The following is a 19,811-nucleotide window of genomic DNA, read 5'->3' as shown; positions in this document are numbered from 1 at the left end:
CAGGTTTTACTACTTCCCCGCTGGCACAACTGAACCCACTCTCCCCTACTATCCAGTTCTTTGGAAAAACCAACAACAAACAACAAGCGCACGGCTTCCATATCATTTCATTGGAAAAACCATAAAAGCTGTCCAATGTTGGCAAACTATGCCATTTCATTAGAATGGTCGTGATGATTTATGGCGGGTTATTTTAACACATTCGTCAATTTCCAGTTAACTACAGCCACACCAACATCTGCAATAGCAGTCTTTAATCACATCAACATATACAGTAACAAATAATGATCCACTTCCCCTCTCGCCAATGGTGACAAAAAGACTAAAAAAAAATGCAATAAAACTCCCAATCACGGCAGCACGTACACACACACACCTGCCGCTGTGCAGCTTCTTCTGTGATTCCTCTTTTACCGTCTGCAGCATTCAGTCCCACTCAATAATTCACACTTAACACATGCAGCTATTTCAACACTTCCTCTCTGTTATGAAAATTGAGCAAGTGTGTTTCTAGTTAGAGGCATTTTGCAAGAGTGTACAGTACATTCTAGTGTCTCTGTGCTGGGATGTACTGCAAAATACTTGTTGTTGCAATGTTTTTTTTTCCTGGTTTGACCAATGTTGAATGATGACATGAGTTCCAGTCTTTCTGTTGTTACACTTCCCAAATGGACAGTCATCATCATCATCATCATCACTCTGAGCCAAGGCGCCATCCTAACTTGATGAGATAGTCTGTGACTAACTCAGAATATTGGCTAGAGACGGATGTTTAAGTATTTAATAATATGAAAGATTTCTTGAGATAGTATGGCATGATATGTGTCTTTGTATATATGTGTGTGTGTGTGTGTGTGTGTGTGCGTGCGTGCGTTTGTGCGTGTGTGTGTGTGTGTGTGTGTGTGTGTGTGTGTGTGTGTGTGTGTGTGTGTGTGTGTGTGTGTGTGTGCGTGTGTGTGCGTACGTGAGCACAAATGATGGGTATTATTGATCCCTTTTTACAGTCACTGTGTACTCATTCATTGCAGGAAGGCTAATAATCACCTTTTTTTTCTTTTGCTTGCAGGATTTTTGATGACAGATCTCAACGCGCTGCTCAAGTCTTTTTCCTCAGACTGTGATAAACAATCACTTGTCCCATTCCAGTCACAAGCCCATTAGAAGCCTTGATAAAAGAGCCCTCTGGGAGCTATATATTAGGTGGACTTCACTCAATCCACGCTGGTGTTTTTGTGTTATTTGATCCCAAGCTGCTTAATGTTGTGGTACACACTGTTAAAAAGTGGTTTTGTTTATCAAGGACAAAGAGGAAGCGTGATTTATTCTTGTGACCTTCTGGTAAACAAGCTGGAACCTCACCACAGCCGCAGCACAAACCAGCGGCAAGATGGGGAACCCTATGATGCAATCATAATAATTAAGTTAGGCCCTAATGGCATGTTGAGAATGCAGCAGATGATCCTTGCAGTGAAAAAAATAGGTTTTCAAAAGAGGGAGATAAAGAGCGAGAGACTGTGTGAAGAATCCAAGTTTCCAAAATCTTATATAAAACACATGAGTCAGCCCAGCCAGAATGAGTCTGCCTGCGTGTATCCTGTCCTCCACTGACCTGTGAGCTAATTTTTTTTATAAAGTGCGTGTTTACTTACCATCCCAGCCGTGGAAATTGCATACAGCAAAGTCAAATTATTAAAAAAAAAAAAATCTGAGGCTCCATCTGAACTTTTCTTATTCTCCATCACTTTGTTACTAAAACAACATGGTGGACCTCTTCTTGGTGTAGGATCTTGCTGATTTAGACCGCAGCTTGACTGCAATTATAAGTGTTTGCAAAAAAAAAAGTTTCATCTGAACTTTCATTTCCTATATCAATGCAGATTACACGACCACCACTTACAAAAAATGTATACTCCCATCACCGCGCTCAGGCTTTGATTATGAAAGGTAATATATCCTCATTCCAGTGTTCAAAATATGAGGCTGGCGATTTTTTCTTCCACAACAGGGCACATTCTTGGAAGCTTACTACTCGACGAAGCCCTGCAATTGTTTCACAGAAATCTCGGCTCCCTGTGCAGTCATGCTGAAAGTATCTCGTTCCCATTCTGCCGTGAGGTCTGTGTTTGTACTGGTGTATGGCGGGTTCACAGCCCATTGGAGAAAAACAAGAAAAGATAGAGCTCATTTAAAAAAACATCAACAACAAGAAAAGTCCTCTGAGTTGATCACATGAGGGAGCTGCAGCCGGCCAGCTGTAAAGTTTAATTATGCTGTTGCATTGTTACCAAACATGGATACAGTCCCTTCAGCACCTGGCTTAGAGGGACGCTCCATGCATGGAACCTTTGACATTAGCATGCCACAACAGAAATATATATAGGCCTATATATATTTTTAAAGATAATTTTTTAGGGCATTTTTCAAGCTTTATTAGAAATAAATTATTGAAATGGGGAGGCAGAAAGACCTGCAGTAAAGGTCCACAGGTCGGATTTGAACCCCCAACCACTGCAACGAATGGCTGGAGCCGGTATGGTACACGCTCTATCCACTACGCCACCGGAACACCCCAGCCACAACAGAAATATAATGGATCGAGTGTTGTTTATTATAAACCACCAAACATTCAGGTTTGTTGAACTTGGTGTCACCTCATATCCTTGTTCTTATTTGAAGAAAAAGCAAAAGCCATTTCCTCCTCTCAAAGGTTCTGAGGTTATCTGGTGCACTTAACTGTCTTACTATAGAGCTGTAATGACCATGCCTGTTCTCTCATCATATTTCAACCAAGCGCCTCAAAAAGTGCCACATACTGGATTATGAATAATAAACTCCACTGCTTGTGAACAAAAACCCAATTGACTTGAGCGGGCACATGCACACAGTCATCCAGGCTTCTAGCAAGCGTCTCCTTGTAAGGGGTTGATGGGAAAGTGAACCTCTTCCCCCTGCCAGCATGCATCACCTGCACTGTGCACTGTTCCGTTCCCACATTCATATAAACACAAAAATATTCTCGTTTAAACATCAGAGCCATTTTCTCCTTAAATGTCAAAGATTACACAGGTGACGACAAAGCTCTATCTGGCAGGCATGCACAAGCACTATAACATCCTTACCCAGTGTGAACTATTCTTCTGAACCCGTATTGAAGTAAAACTGTGTACTACTGAACACACCTTATAGCAATGGAAAGCACCGCCCGGGACTGAAGGGTTTTCCCATCAAGAAAGAGCAACAACAACAAAAAAAAAGGGAGGAAAAAAAATTCTGTTTCCTCCTAAGGCCAGTGGGTTCATAATAGATGGCTTTGGTATCATGGCAGTGACATTTGAGGGTTGAGGTTTGCTGTGCTGCAGGAGTGAGCTTGCAGCGGGGACGTGCGTTGGATCTGGCTGTGTGGGCTGCATGAGGCCTGCTGCTGGGACACAGTGTCTGATTGTTTTGGCGCTCCTCCTCCCCCGAGAGCTGCTTTTCCATGGAAGTGGCAGGCGATTTTTTTTCTGTTTCCTGTGACGCAAGGGACCAGAGTGTCTTTGGTTCAGACATCTTCAATGCAGCCACTTGTTTTTCAGGACCTGGCAGGAAATCACGGTAACAGTATACAATAAGGTACACAACATTTTAGGTAGTTACTAAGTAACAAAGGAAAATTGAATGATCAACTACTACATAGTTATGCAGTAACTACTAGGCCTATATAGTTACTATGTTGGGGAGAACGGGGTAAGTAGGCACACTTTTTACTCTAGTGAGAATTGCTTATCACCTAAACATATTTCAATAGTCATTCCTACTAAATTGAAGCTTAAGGTGATGGCTTGAAATGTGTACCCCTCACTTTTTATATCTTATTGTAATTGTAAAGAAGAAATTAATCATCAAAGACACTCTTACACATTGTGACAACCAACCCCATCAAGGGGTCGGTTGTCAAACACTATGGGGTTGTTTGTCACAATGTTATCTTAATGGGAATAATCTTAAAAAGAAGGCAAGAAAGTAGAACTAAATTTGAAAGTTTAATTGCATTGTCAAGTTGACAAATAGGCCTATATAACTTACTGTAGCCTTGGCAGCTGGTCTAGTTTGGGATGCACTGGGTTGTTTTGATTTTGTTGCCCTTTTTTCTTTTGCATGCTAGCTGCCTTTTCCTGCTCTATTCTTTCCTTCTCTGGGGTGTCAGTGAGGATACAACTTGACAATTTCTTTCGTTATTGGGTTCCTTTTCTGGCTGCAGCCTTGAGATAACATGTGACAACCAACCCCCCAAAAAATGTGACGACCAACCCCAACTTGAATTTCTTTCTAGCATCAAGGCCAACAACCATCTGACAACTAATTAGCTTGCTAACCACAATCTAAACTATAGTTTACCCTTCACACTTTGTTTGGGTAACAAGTGTTTTGTTATAAACCCATTGTGTAAAAGCCTAGAAGAAAAATACTGAGGAGCTAAATATTTTCAATTTGACATGAAAAACACAAACAGTCCTCTCACCTCAAATGCAGCAGTCTAACACCAAGGAAGACTATGTAGGTGACCTCTGAGCCCAATTCTGGATATTTACATACCAAAATTTCACAGACAGCGCCTTCTGGTTCCGAGATATAACGATTGTGACAACCAACCCGTGTGACAAATTACCCCGTTCTCCCCTACTAACATACTGAATAACTATATATTAGTTACTATATTGGTATATAGTATAATGGTTATTATAGTTACTCATTCATCTTTCATTTGTTAGTCATACCTTCAATTTTGTGTTACCTTATTGTTACGTGTTAATGAAATCTCTACTTAACCCCCACACACACACCCCAAATGCTGGATTTAGAAGAAATAGAAACACAAAATTCTTTCCTCTTTTTGACATGAAACCAAGCGGATCTATCCAAATATGGCAGTGTGCAAAAATATTTACTGTATCTAAACTGTTTCCTTGTTTGTAAATAAATTTATTTTCCTTTTTTTAAGATTTTCAGTCTAGATGCAATATCATGAGACATTCATTATTCCAATTTTTACTATACTTGCAGTGTCCTATGTAAATGTTGTGGAGTAAAAATATATACAGTATTTTTTTTGCTTAATAATGTAATGTCACTCCAATGTCAAATGACAGAATCCAAGTGTTTGGGTTCAACCACACATCCACACATGAATGTCTTGCCATCAACAAAGGAGAATCAGAAACGTTGTCAGCTGAGAACCAAGCTGAATGGTGGACCTGAGAGAGGAAAACATGCAAAACAAGAAACCCCATTTCTGTGACTACTCATGTTTACAGTAAAAAGAAAAAAACAAGTTATCTTATCATTAGATGACGTAAATCCCATGTTAGAATCACACATAAACGACAGATTATCTTTCCTTAAAGGCCTACTTCACCGGTTGGAATATGAAGGTGTATTGAACTCGCAGATCCTATTTAGTATAAATGTGCAAACATTTTTTAAATCGGATCATCCTAGCCTGAGAAAAGGCAGAAAGAGTGTTTTATGGTCTCACTGTCTAACCCTACAGTTTCCTTACTGTGACATCACAGTAAGGGTCAGGAATAACAGGACAGCTGGGCCAAGGGAAGACTAAGGGAAGACTGAGGGAAGAAAAACCTAATTCATTATATTATAATAGTTATTTTATAATGATAGAACCAGGGCTGTACAGTGCGACAGTTTTGATCGCATTTGCTACTGAAATTGATCACGTGCGATGATGAATACAAGTCCATTCGCACTAGTGCTAGTTGATAATGAGGAGAGGCTGTCTTTGAAACACAGAGGAGAGATGCACAACACTGCTTAGAGGGCTCTACATTGACACTCCAAATGGGGGTAAATGTAGTCTTAGGCAAGTGAGTTATTGAGTCCACCCTTCACTTTGGCTGGTGAAAGATATGTGTCCTCGGGATCTGTGCTTGTGCAGCGATTCTACCGTATAAAAACTCCACCAACGGTAATAACCGGAAGGAGATTACCGCAGTTAAGTTAGCGCGTGTGCAAACAGAACATTTCCTGTGCGCCTTCACGTTAAAAGCCTGTTACTAGCCAAACGTGAGTTGACTTTTATTTTGAAGCCGGTAAGAACAGGAAGTTAGCGCTTCACAGCCCTGCAGTGCTTTAGCTCGAAAGGCAACTCCTTCAGCTGCAGAGAAAAGTCAACAGTAGTCTAAAAACAAAGTTTGAAATAAGCCACTGAAGAACAACTCCCAACACATTCACAACAACCTATTTAATTTATCCTAAATTGTACCAATATGTATACTTATTTATTTAATAGGCTATGTTTAATGTTTTAAAGTTTGGTTTTAATTAACAAGGACATTTTCTAAAAATGTTTATTATCATTAATATAATAATTATAAGTATATACAAAACATATATAGATATAGATATTATTTTTATATTTTTATGGGGAAAAATAATTCTGAATCAGCAAAAAATGGCAGGTTAGATTCTTTTGTCTAAATTACAATCAGTGCACCCCTATTAATTATCCTACAATTATTACTGCACACACTAGGATATAATATTAATTGAGAATCTCAAATGAGACCAAGATGACAGGCTCAAAGGTAATTACAGTGAATTGCAAGGGTTAAGGTTATGCAAGTTTTCATACTTTGTGTGCTACCAAATTTATTTTTGTGCTACTGAATTTTTTTGCTTGCTAGCACCAGTGCTACCACCTAAAAAAATAAGCGTACAGCCCTGGATAGAACGCTGGTTCCGTATGGGTGAAGTATTCCTTTAAGTGGTTGAGACCATTGATCCATATATCACTCACTCACTCTTATCTTAGAGCATTTTAAAGGCGTGCTCCACTGATACTAAACAATCATTTACATATACGTGACTATGACTCACGGAGAGGGAATATAAAGCCGCCTTCCCTCCGATGACAAACAGCGAGTACGCTTGGTGATGACATATGTATCGTATTACGATGTGATGACGTATGATTGATAGCTGAGCAATCGTGCCTGGGCCACGGCCTTTGGAAGCAGTGTGACCACGGGCCAGCGGGGGAATGGGGGGGGGGGGGGCAATCGTACTGGAGCACGGAACAGGCAAACTTGCCTAGTGTGAGTGCGCCCTAAAAGTCACTTAAAGGTGCTCCGAGGAACTTTCAGTTTGTGTACATTCTTGCATCCCCCTTTGTACAAAAGGGGCTGTAGTTCCTGGGTGAGCGTACCCATGACAAATGGATTAAGAAAAATTATATAAAAATAGCATTCTTTGCACAGATGGTCTCGTTTGCAGTTACATGTCATTTATGATCATCAGAGGAAAAATGAGACTGTTTCAGAAATATTTCAAAGTTCCTCGTTGCACCTTTAAACAGGAGTAAATGGTGACTGTACTTCCAGCTGCTGAATTGGTTTCGCTAATGAGTATTTACAGCAGCAGGACAGTGGTTGTTGTACTGACTCAAAATTAAACTACAAAGACCATGTTGATTGTAGTGAATCGATAAATCAGGTGTTTTGATATTGGCCTAGTCATGTGATCTCCTCTTCATTATTTAATACAGAATTTTTTTTTTTTCATTGCTGTAGTGTAGTAGTGCATACTTTCGGCTTGTGCAATGTGGTTTGAATCACGCCGTTTCTAGGAATGTGACAGGCGAAGTGAAGCATATCTGGAGAGACTGATCATCCAGACAAGGGCCATTACAACTGAAGTAAATCTATGTCATGCAACAATAGCGCCTATCAACAAAGATACTTCTGAGGAACTAGTCAGCTATGTGTGAGGGTTGTTTGTCTGCTAAGCTGTTGGATGTGGTAACCGTAGACAGACAGTCTCACGTGTGTTAAGATTCTCCTTCAAGGTACAGGTAGAGGCCGCCCCTTCAGGTCTGTACAGGATAGAGTTTGTGGAGAAATAAGCTTAAACCGATACTCAAGAAACATTTCAAAAAAAGATTCCCTTGAATCCTGGTTCTTGTGTTATTGTGAAAGAGCAATATGTTTTTACAAGAAGAAGCAAGTTCCTTTTTTTTGGGGAGGCATTTTCCAGGCAGTGAGAAATACAAGTCAAATACAAATTGTTATACTTACTCTGATAACACTCCAGACCTGTAGTACTGTTGACAGCAGCATGTTTCCCTGTACTGTTACCCCATAGATAAATACTCTACCCCAAAGTACACTAAGAGTATATAGTCCCCATACAAATCCTACATTGTGTTGTTCCCATGGTGATGACTACCTGTGCTGCACAATGAATGGGGAAACATAAGTGTGTATCATTCAATGACCTCATCGAGCCAACCAGGGATAGCCTCCTGACGTGCCAGAGACACTCCCTGTTCCAATAAAAGATACACAGAGGTGTGTGTGTGTGTGTGTGTGTGTGTGTGTGTGTGTGTGTGTGTGTGTGTACAAAACAGCACACGTCATACCTGTGCGTAGATTCTTTTCTGGGACAAACGGGACACAGTTGGCATGAAAAGGAACATGTATTACTTTTTTTTATTGATGATTCAGAATATTATGTTTTTTTTCAACACACATAACAACAGAGAGAAAAGTATTCCTGCGTTGCTGCTTGTTGCTCCAAATGTATGACGAGCCAAAGATAGTGGAAACATGTATTTTAATGTTTGAATTGTTCTCCACTGTTTAGATGATCAGGAGGGGTGGGGAGGGGGGGGGGGGGGTGATTCAGGGTATCAGAGAGGCAAGAATAGACGAACAGGCTTGATAAACTCTATCCAACACTATCTGTTCACTCAATGGCTGATTACATTTGCCCGTGGTTGGTAAACCTGCTGTGTATAGGTGGCCTGTGTCTTCCAGTGTTTTAAACAAATGACGGCTGTGTTTGCATGGCGTGTTTAAAAGTCTCTTGTGCCGTAACCATCCAACAGAAATACTTGACTTGACTGTGGGCCAGTGACAGTGACTCAGAGGGTGTTTCCCGACAGTGCAGCAGAAAGATGTCAGGGATTTCTCCTCAGCTGACTTTTGTTTACATTCAGTTTCTGCTCCACCAACTGCAATCACCCCGTACTTGTACTTTGGTTTCTGAAAAATGCAGAAAAGAAAGAAAAACTACAAATGATTTACGTGAACTAGCAGTGTTTCAGTAAACTCCTGTTAAATGAAAGCGAAATATATTAAAGCCTTATCTATTCACACCGTTCTTTTTTTTTCCTACCACCTTTGCACTGGCATGATTAGTAGGTTTGCTTGTCAACTATTGATAGCTCACTGCAGTGTGGAGCCTCACTACCACATGGCCAAATTGTGGCCCCCTTGTGTGACTCAAAGTAGCATTTCTTGCGACAAGCCCATTCTGAGATTGAGCAACATGGAGCCTTTTGGTGCTTCTATGGCTCATTCCCAGTAAAACACGTTAGGCATGTTTTCAAACTGCAGCAGGAGATATTGTGGGACATCACAACTTTTAATAATGCCTCCCAGCCTTTATACATGATTCCATTTTCAACTGAATGAAAGCACTAAATCAATCTGTTTTGATGTTTAATTGGCTTTGACTTTCTTTGGTGTGTATTGCTTCCTTGGAATATTTTTTTTGTATAAATAAAAAAGAAGAAGCAGGAAGACTAAATAGGTAATTTTGGGCAACTGCCAGAGTTGCTCATGCACAATCCCTCATCATCATGGCTCACGATCAAGGTCTCATTTTGTAGAATTTCCTCACAGTCCTGCTAAATGTCCACTTGTTTTTCTTTAAACTTTTTCTCTGCTCGGAAAAAAAACCTTCTGAATTAAAAGCAGAGGAGCAGTGATATAACAATCACAGCACCGAGAATATTTCAGGTTCTGAGCATACCGTGAAAAAGATGGAAGTACAGATTGCTAGTGTTGTAGCTGGGCGGTGGAGCAGAGCAGCAGTGGGGAGTGGAGTGTACTAACAGTAAATGTGGAGGCCTGAAGGAGGAACAGGAGGAGCGTGCCCGGAGAAGGCTCACAGAGGGTGGGACATAGCGGGCCGTGGTGACTCACTGGTTGGCTCTGGTATCTGGCATCTGGAGCCCATTGACAGTGGCTCCATGGCAACTGGCAGTTGTGGAATTGTCAACAGACTGAGAGACTGGAAAGACGAGCGGTAATTGGGCCTTCGTCGTTTCCCCCTCCACGCGCTCAAGAGCTCCAATGGGTCTGTCGGCTTAGTGTATACACACAGGTGCTGAGGTCACAGGGGGGAACTGAGGTGAAATGACCACATGCACATGCAGTCTGTGTGATCAAGGGCCTTCCCTCAGGCACTGTATGAGTATTAGGACACTTTCTGCAGCGTTAAAGGGTTCAGTGAGGCTTCTTTCAGTCAGGTTTTTTAAATGTATTGTACATTTCACACTTTGTACAAGTTCTCGTGAGTCAGTCTAAGAATAATATGAGAAGAAAACCTTAACAATAAAAGATAAGATGTCCTACTTTTCTTACGTTTGACTGGGCTTTCTTTTGTGAGTTTTTTCTCTCCTGAAACCTGCCTGTGAAAGTTTGGCCTGTGTGTTTACCATGTCCACCATTAGTCCTACACTTTGAACCAATAATACCGTCAATATACTTTAAAAATGTTGGAAGCATCACTAGACTATCTACTTTTTTTTTAAACTAATGTTTAAAGTAGTTGTCCCTCTTCCTAGTAATTACAAAATGTCAGTTCAAGTCTGGGCTTGATGGGAAAAACTGTGGGGGACATGACCTCAGCTTGGAAGATCATAGAGACCATATAAGACATGTTCTAGTATCAGACCTTCGTTTCACACTCTGTAGTGTTATGTCTTTTTGCATAGAAATATATATTCAATTCAATGTTTAAGACCCAGAATAACTCAACTCCAGCTGCCATGTGCCCATGACAAATAGGCATCCTGTCCAAACCTCATGGGATTGGTTGAACAGGTGTCTGCGCGGCAACGCAAAAGCCTACGTCAATGTAAATGTTAGTTTTTATCTTGGTGCATGACTTCTGAATATGAACAGATTATCTGACTATGCAAAATTATCTCCTCATTGAATGTCACGTAGTTATTTTTAACAGTGCTCTCTTGTGAATACACGTCCAAAGTTCAGTCCTGCTGTCCAATGAGCTCACTTTTTTTTCTTAATCACTTTTTTTTTTTGTAATTTAGGCCACATTCAATTTCTAAATTATCACCAAGCTAAAACAAAAAAAAGTGTTGATCTGATGTTCTACAAGGTGACAAGTCACATTGTATGTCATGGGGCCAATAGTACTGTATTTTATGTGTTGGCTTTTGAGTGTATTTATCTTGTAAGGGGACTTGTTTAAAAAAAGTTTGCCCACGTTAAACAGTTTTAAGTGTTTCACATGTCACACACCCAAATTCAAGATCTATAAGATAAGATTTATCAACACAACGCTAATAAAAAATCATGCAGAAAATAATGACATGCCTAATTTTTTCACAAGCTGAGTCAGTTGTGTGAGTGTCGTGTCCATCATTCATCTTGTCTGTGGTGTATTTGCCTTCTGTGGAAGTGTATAATCATTTGTGACATCAAAAGAACAGAGTCCACAGAATCCCACTACTTTAATACAACTAAGAGGCTGACGACTATTGACTATGATTGAAATAGTAAATAACAAAGGAGGATATACGTATAAAGGTAAGGTTTCAAATGTGGCAGATTAAACAGAACATTATCACACCATTATTCAGAACTGCTGTGTACGTTTTCCATGCCAGATCAGTGCATCAGTGAAATCAAGGAACACTTTTATAGGTTACACAAAGCAGAATACATTTATTATTGCACATAGCAGCATCAATGAAGTTCTTTACGTACACTGCTCTTTGATATGACAATACACTATACACACAGTCTTTAAAAAAGTTTTCCCAAGAATTTGAAGTAGTTTGAGTCACACGCGTTACTTCCTTATTAGTTAGTTTGTGTGCTTTGTGTCAACTGAGTGACGGCTTTGGTTAGCTGTGGAGTGGACATACTTCCTCAGAAGAACCTGATGTGGGGAATATAATTGTGTGTGTCAGTGTTGCCTCCAATATGCTGCTGGGGGCTGAGCTATAATGATGAATACATGCTTTAAGGAAGCAGCGCTCTGACTACTGCAGCACTTGTTCTCTAGAATCACATAACAAGAGCCTACCAGAGAATTTCTCCCGAGCAACCCTGCATGCTTTTATTAGTCCTCTGCTTAAGTTCAGACTGGTATCAGCTTGTCAGTCGGAGCGTAAGGGATTTTCACTGTCTGTTACACATGAATGGCAGTTAGAGGTTATTAATACTTGAAAATACCTGGGGGGAGGGGGGGGGGCAGTGACTTATATCATCATCATTATATATATTGTGCAGAAATCAAATCAATAATTCAACCAAGGAGGTGAATCCATGTTTCCCAAAGATTGTTTTGTTCTGAAGACAAGAGTTGGAGAGGGCCCCTGCATTTGAAGAAAACAATGCCAAAGAATATCCAGAAACATTATTGCAGTTTAAACCTAAATAGTTTTTATAAAGGGGCCTCTGAATCTGCATTTGACATGGTTCATGAACAACTGAACACAGCACAAATCACCTCAGAGACCCTTTCCCTGTGTTCCAAATTGCATACTTTTTCTTTTACTACACTGCATACTAAAGTGCAGAAGAGTATTAGGGCCATGTGAGAGAGAAAAAAAAATCTGATAATTAAGAATATTTTTTCATTATGTTGAGAAATGTCGAGAATAAAGACGAATACTCCAAAATGCAAGTTAGGGGGGGGCATTTGTGTATTTTCAGCATACTACAATTGACGTGCATGTATTGGGACATCCTAAATCTTTTTCTGGCTTACTAAATAGTAGAGAAGTATGGGGTTTGGAATGCAGGGTTTATCTCTCGCTGAGCCCCATTGGCTGAGAGAGGAAACAGCAAAGTGCTGTGAAAGCAGGTACAGAGCAGGAGCTCCTTCCCGTACGTGGTTATTGCATTTTCCCGTTCATCCATCATTTTAGCAGTTTGCAGTAAAAAGGCGCATTTGTTCCCTGCCGTATTGTCTCTTAATGTTATATGCAGTCCCTTGATGTTGCAGCTAATGCAGCTACTAGTGGGATGATCATTTATTGATGAATATTTGGAGAAATCATAATCAATTGTGAAATATGTTATCTCATGCCATGGTGTTAAAACAATGTGCATCATGTGTTTGTTTTAAATTGTGATGGTTTGGAGTTGTTGTTTTCTTTTGGGGGGTGATGGGGGAGGATCTCAAGCCCTCACAGGCTCTCACACGCAGAGATGAAACCCAGGGAGCTCAATCTTTCTTTGCTTTTCTTTCCAAAGAAGAGGGCCGTGGAGCACAGGATGTGTTGTGCTATAAATAATACCAAGAATAATTCACAGTGCAGACGAGGGGCTGATGTCATTTAAAGTGTAGCTGGTTGGAGGGGGCATCCAATTGTTCTGTGGTATTGTTTACTGAATTCAGACAGTGAAGAGACAGCAAGCCAGACACTTTGTTGTTTAACTAAAGAACAAGTTATTTTTAATGAGCTGGCAGGGCTCGGCTAAATGACCTCCTAAGTAACGGTAAACACAACTCATCTAAGAATACATTTTGAACTAAAACTGAACACGTTGACAAAGCCTGTATATAGCTAAATGTGTGTGTTAAAAGTATAATGTTTAGGGACTTTTCTGAGAATTCTTATGCATGTTGGCAGCTGCATCATTGTGTATGTGCATGCCAGGTCACACTAGCGCCCACGGAGAGTCCAGTGAGTCACCTAGTACTTCTCTAGAATGTCATGACGCTGGTTCATAGTTCTGCTGTATTTTGCTGCAGCTGCTCCTCAACAAAGGAGGAAGTTATCAGATCAGAAAATAAGAATGAGACGTTTTGTGTTGCTCTGTCAGAGGCCGAAACTAAGATTGTGGTGTCTCCTATGAAATGTATCTTTATAAGAGAACCTTTAAAAGCTCCTTTATATATATATATACAGTATCTCACAAAAGTGAGTACACCCCTAACATTTCTTCAAATATTTCATTATATCTTTCCATGCGACAACACTGAATAAATGACACTTTGATACAATGTTAAGTAGTCAGTGTACAGCTTGTATAACAGTGTAAATTTACTGTCCCCTCAAAATAACTCGACACACAGCCATTAATGTCTAAACTGTTGGCAACAAAAGTGAGTACACCCCTAAGAAAAAATGTCCAAATTGGGCCCAAAGTGTCAATATTTTGTTTTGCCATCATTATTTTCTAGCACTGCCTTAACCCTCTTGGGCATGTAGTTCACTAGAGCTTCACAGGTTGCAACTGGAACCCTCTTCTACCCATTCATGACGACATCAAGGAGCTGGTGGATATTAGAGTCCTTGCGCTCCTCCATCTCCCGTTTGAGGATGCCCCAAAGATGCTCAATAGGGTTTAAGACTGGAGACATGCTTGGCCAGTCCATAACCTTTACCCTCAGCTTCTTTAGCAAGCCAGTGGTCGTTCGGAGGGGTGTTTAGGGTCGTTATCATGTTGCAGTACTGCCCTGCGGCCCAGTTTATGAAGGGAGGGGATCATGCTCTGCTTCAGTATGTCACAGTACATGTTAGAATTTAATGAACTGTAGATCCCCAGTGCTGGCAGCACTCATGCAGCCCCAGACCATGACACTCAAACCACCATGCTTGACTCTAGGCAAGACACACTTGTCTTTGTACTCCTCACCTGGTTGCCGCTCCACACTCTTAACACCATCTGAACCAAATAAATGTATTTTGGTCTCATCAGACCACAGGACATGGTTGCAGTAATCCATGTCCGTAGTCTGTTTGTCTTCAGCAAACTTTTTGTGGGGTTTCTTGTGCATCATCTTTAGAATAGGCTTCCTTCTGGGATGACAGCCATGCAGACCAGTATGATGCAGAGTGTGGCGTATGGTCTGAGCACTGACAGGTTGACCCCCCACCCCTTCAAGCCCTTCAGCAATGCTGGCAGTATTCATAGGCCTATTTTCCAAAGCCAACCTCTGTGTACGACGCTGACCACGTGCACTCAACCTTCATAAACTGGGCCGCAGGGTGGTATTGCAACATGATAACGACCCCAAACACACCTCCAAGACGACCAGAGGCTTGCTAAAAAAGCTGAGGGTAAAGGTTATGGCCTGGCCAAGCCTGTCTCCAGACCTAAACCCTATTGAGCATCTTTGGGGCATCCTCAAACAGAAGGTGGAGGAGCGCAAGGTCTTTAATATCCACCAGCTCTGTGATGCTGTCATAAATGGGTGGAAGAGGGTTCCAGTTGCAACCTGTGAAGCTCTAGTGAACTACATGCCCAAGAGGGTTAAGGCAGTGCTGGAAAATAATGGTGGCCACACAAAATATTTACACTTTGGGCCCAATTTGTAAATTTTTTCTAAGGGGTGTACTCACTTTTGTTGCCAGCAGTTTAGACATGAAAGGCTGTGTGTCGAGTTATTTTGAGGGGACAGTAAATTTACACTGTTATACAAGCTGTACACTGACTACTTTACATTGTATCAAAGTGTCATTTATTCAATGTTGTCCCATGGAAAGATATAAAGAAAAATGTGAAGAAATGTGAGGGGTGTACTCACTTTTGTGAGATACTGTATATACACACATATATACACAGGGGCATAGCACCAAATTCTGGGCCCCTATACAAAAAGTCCTGATGGGCACTATAGAAATAAACAACTGTTTATTTGAATACAGTTGTGCAATTTTGTTTGCTATGTGCAGGTAAAATTTTACAGACAGTACAAAACACAATTAAAGAAAACTTCTACTGTTTTGGTGCAATACTATGCAGACACACTAAATACAAATAATAGACCATACACTTTATGGATGGGGGGGCTGTGATTATTGTGGACAATAGGCCTACTGTGATGCGATAGCCTATAATTCATTAATGGTTATTATTAGCCTACTTGCTTGATTTCTTTTTAAATACAGGTAGTTTTGGAACATGTCTTTCCCAATGCCTATCACGAGCCAGTCAATTATTTCTTTTTTTGGAACGGCATTGTTCAGTGCCTTCGAAGATCGGGGCCCCACATTTAGCTTGTTACATTTATTTTTTATTTTTTTAATGGGCCCCCCTCTGCCACGACTGTATCACTTTTCCCCCCAGTCCGTCGGCCCTGTATATATACACACACACACACACACACACACACACACACACACACACACACACACACACACACACACACACACACACACACACACACACACACACACACACACACACACACACACACACACACACACACACACACACACACACACACACACACACACACACACACACACACACACACACACACACACACACACACACACACACACACACACACACACACACACACACACACACACACACACACACACACACACACACACACACACACACACACACACACACACACACACACACACACACACACACACACACACACACGGGTTGCAGCAGAAGGTGAAACACAGTGAACTTGTGGCCTGACCTGTGAAGCAACTGAATAAGAACAAAAATGACCACCAATCTTAACTGGAAATTAAGATTCAAGTTTCCAAAAAAAGAGAGATCAAATACAGAGATTTCATTTCTTAGAAAAATAGTGCTCTTTATTATAAATTAATGAAATGTTCATACAAATATAAATAAGTGCAAATGTTCGGATCTGTCTTCTCGCTTCGTCAAAAACTTTTCAAATATCTTCAAGCATCCACCGCCAGTTGTCTGGCTGGCAGAAAGAACATCTTTATAAAAGACAAAAAAATACACATTTACCATTCCATTTTCACTCATGTAAACTCATGAAAAATAAGACAAATGTTAACTCTTCTCCTTGTTAAGAATAGACAGATACCATATCTAATACATTCACATGTGTAAAGCACACAGCCATCCTGTCTGTGTCAAAAAAAAAACTACCTCATCTTTTGGTTCATATTTCACCTCACTGCTGGAGCCACGTAAAACAAAAAGCTCAATAATTCAACAGTGGTACTAGTCTATTATAGGATTGTGTAGGATTCAGTCACGTTGGGTGTGTTCCAACAAACTATTGTCTGGTTCAGGCAAGTTTGGCATTAAACCCTTCCTCTTAACTTACTTTCAGTAACGTGACGTCTTTATACATTTTCTGGTCTTCAAACACCTTGAAGACCAGAGATTCAAGGTGAGAGGAGATTCAGTCTTTTTCTCCGGAGGGCCCTCAGTGTCCACTCATTTCTCCTCTACTAAGTTTCCATTGTCTGACAGCCTAAAGCCCACATTTGACTCAGAGATTCCAGGATATGCATGAGGACGCATCTAACGCACCCAGGATGATCAATCCAACAACATATAAAAATGAAAAAAAAAAAAATCAGTCCAGCTTTGAATGAATGCTGGACAGTGTGAGGCTGGTGTGTGCTGGGCAGCCTCATGGCACGTTGGTTAGCAGCGGCAAAGGGAACCTGTGTGTCATCAGACTGACTTGCAGGCAGCTGAGTGTGAGCCACACTTCAGTTTTCAGTAAGTCCTACGTCATGGGAAGAGGAAGCGGCAGGGTTCTCTTTTCTTTCATACAACCAGATCACAGCAATGTTGCCGGCCTTTTTTTTCTGGTGGCACCCTTTTCTCAGATTAGTCCTCAATCCAGTGTCTCCTCCTGGAAGTGATGCCCCTACTCACATCTCAACAGTACACTAAACTGCTCCTTTTGACAAGCTCCATCACAGGGCGCTTGACTGTCTTGAGCTCCTCAGACAGAAAGCACGTTGTCCACAAGCTGCTGCTCTGAAAAGCAGTCGGTTGTCACTACTAGAAGTCCTGTTCCCTTATCAACAGTGTCAGTCTAGATGGGAGCATCATACTCCTGGAGGAACTCCTTCAGAGGATGAGGCAGCTGCTCTCGTTTGGAAGAAACGTCCAAATGTCCGTTGACCGTTTTCCTGCACAAGTGCTGCAAGGTGGACAAGCTGCAGGAGAGCGGCCTGCTGAGCTCCAGCGGGATCTTCTCCCCTCCTGAGTAAATGTAGTAGGTATTCCCACCGCGCGTGTTCCCTTTGCTCTGAGACATGTAGTGGGTGACCAGCTTGAGGACACAGTCAAAGTGGGGGACGGACTGGACGTTCTTGGGGTCGGTCTGCAGGTAGAAGGAGGCGTTGTCGGATTGGATGCGCAGGTTCTTAGTGCCCGACGACGTCTTGACGCTGAGGGCAAACAGGTGGCGGTTGTCGGAGCTGTCGCGGAGGAGGAAGGCGCCGGTGGCTTCGGAGGCCAGCATGGCGTTGGCCTCCTTCCCGCTGACGGAGCCCCAGTAGAAGCCGCTCTCCTGGAGCTTGTGGAGCGTGGCGAGCACCATCTGGTACTGGGTCTTGGAGGAGAAGGTCTTGTAGCGTTGAGGCAGCCGCATGTTGGAGTCCACGAGGCTGCTGCTCATTGCGGAGTCAAACTTGCTGTGGGTTACCATGGCGCTGTGCCCGCTTCTCTAGGCAGCCTGGGGGGTGAGCACTGGGGCCACCACACAGACAGAGAGGAGAAGATGTGGAAGGGTCAAACCGAGGTGAGGATGGCACAGAGAGGTCAAGTCTGTCTGGGGGATGATACACCTGGGGAGAGACAAGAGAGAGGGAAGGCGTGAGTTGGAGATCAGAGTGGAACATTTTTTAAAAAGCATTTTTTTTAAAGTGTAGTAGCGATAGCCAGGGTCTGTTTTACTGCATGCTAGTCTGACTCTTCAAGCATCTCTATCGGAAACTATTTTTCCAGATGTGGAAGCTGTGAACATCATACCTTTGAAACGTCGATGGTGATGATGGGAACATTGCCCTAGAGTGTGTTAAGTGTGTCTTATTTTGAAACAAACAAATAGAAAAAACGTTGTGCTATGTTTTCAGAGGAGCTGGTTTTTTACTACAAACGCTTCCATTGAACTTCCAGCCATTTCGGGGAAAACTTTTTCTTTGTGTAATCCGCCCTCGGGACTCACCACCACGGTCAGTTCCAGGAAAAAGGACATCGCAATCCTAGAATAATTGCGCAATTTCGCACGCCACAGCCGGCTTTACTGAACAAACTCCATCACTTGGTAAAAAATGTTTTTTAAATACCTTGGCCGTTTGTATCAATTTTCCACTTTTAAAAATCCTGGTTCAACATAATGAGAGGAGAGAGAGGGAGAGAAAAGAAGAACGAAAAACAAATGAATAACATAATAGATCCTCACCTTCAATGTGTCTCCCAATTACGCTCTTTCTTGTTGAGTATTAATCCAAGTAGATGTCTTGTTCACGGTTGAGGGTTTCTTTTCGGCAACAAATGTTACTGACTCGTGAGTGCGCTTTTCTCTGTGTGCTGCCGGGTGCGCTCAGAGTTTACTAGTAGAGCTGTCTGGCGGAGGGGAGGGAATATACAGGTCCGCGGAGGAGGAGCCAGCTCTTTCCAGTAAAGCTCTCTCTCTCTCTCTCACTTGGCAGATTGACAGGAAGCATGTATTTATTTATTTTTTTCAAGGATTCCTGCTATGAGAAGCGACCGCCCTCCTCTCCCCCCTCCCCCTGCCGTTTTCCTCCAAAACCAAGTTAAGGTGGAGTTCCAAGCAGCGCTCATTTACGCTACCTTTGGTAGCCTATAGTGTCTATTTAGTTTCTTATAGTCTCTCTTATTTAGCTAAGGAACGGTCACAGAATTAGAAGATCACATAAAATTAGGCCTAGGCATTTCTCTCTCTTTCTCTCTCTCTCTCTTTCTCTCTCTCTCTCTCTCTCTCTCTCTCTCTCGCTCGCTCGCTCTTTCCCTTTCATGTGTGAGGTAATGATTCAGTCAGTTTCTGAGAAA

The 19,811-nt window shown here is 41.7% G+C and overlaps 1 protein-coding gene across 1 annotated transcript; it reads right to left on the bottom strand.

Annotated features, from left to right (window-relative positions):
- Positions 1-16,607: 16,607 nt before the first annotated feature.
- Positions 16,608-19,335, bottom strand: socs3a (suppressor of cytokine signaling 3a). The gene is made up of 2 exons (XM_080044664.1): positions 19,201-19,335; positions 16,608-18,583 (listed from the first exon to the last, which is right to left on the bottom strand). The coding sequence occupies exon 2, from the start codon at positions 18,442-18,444 to the stop codon at positions 17,827-17,829; it is 618 nt and encodes a 205-aa protein (XP_079900790.1). The 5' UTR covers positions 18,445-18,583; positions 19,201-19,335; the 3' UTR covers positions 16,608-17,826.
- Between the last annotated feature and the right edge of the window lie 476 nt (positions 19,336-19,811).

Source organism: Ammodytes marinus, assembly GCF_949987685.1.
Source record: "Ammodytes marinus genome assembly, chromosome: 16".
Lineage (NCBI taxonomy): Eukaryota > Metazoa > Chordata > Actinopteri > Uranoscopiformes > Ammodytidae > Ammodytes > Ammodytes marinus.
The sequence above is the reverse complement of the archived record's forward strand: the minus strand, read 5'-3'. Positions and strand labels throughout refer to the sequence as shown.

Excerpts from the sequence above, each read along its gene's own strand:
- socs3a (XM_080044664.1), bottom strand. The coding sequence starts at position 18,444 with ATGGTAACCCACAGCAAGTTTGACTCCGCAATGAGCAGCAGCCTCGTG.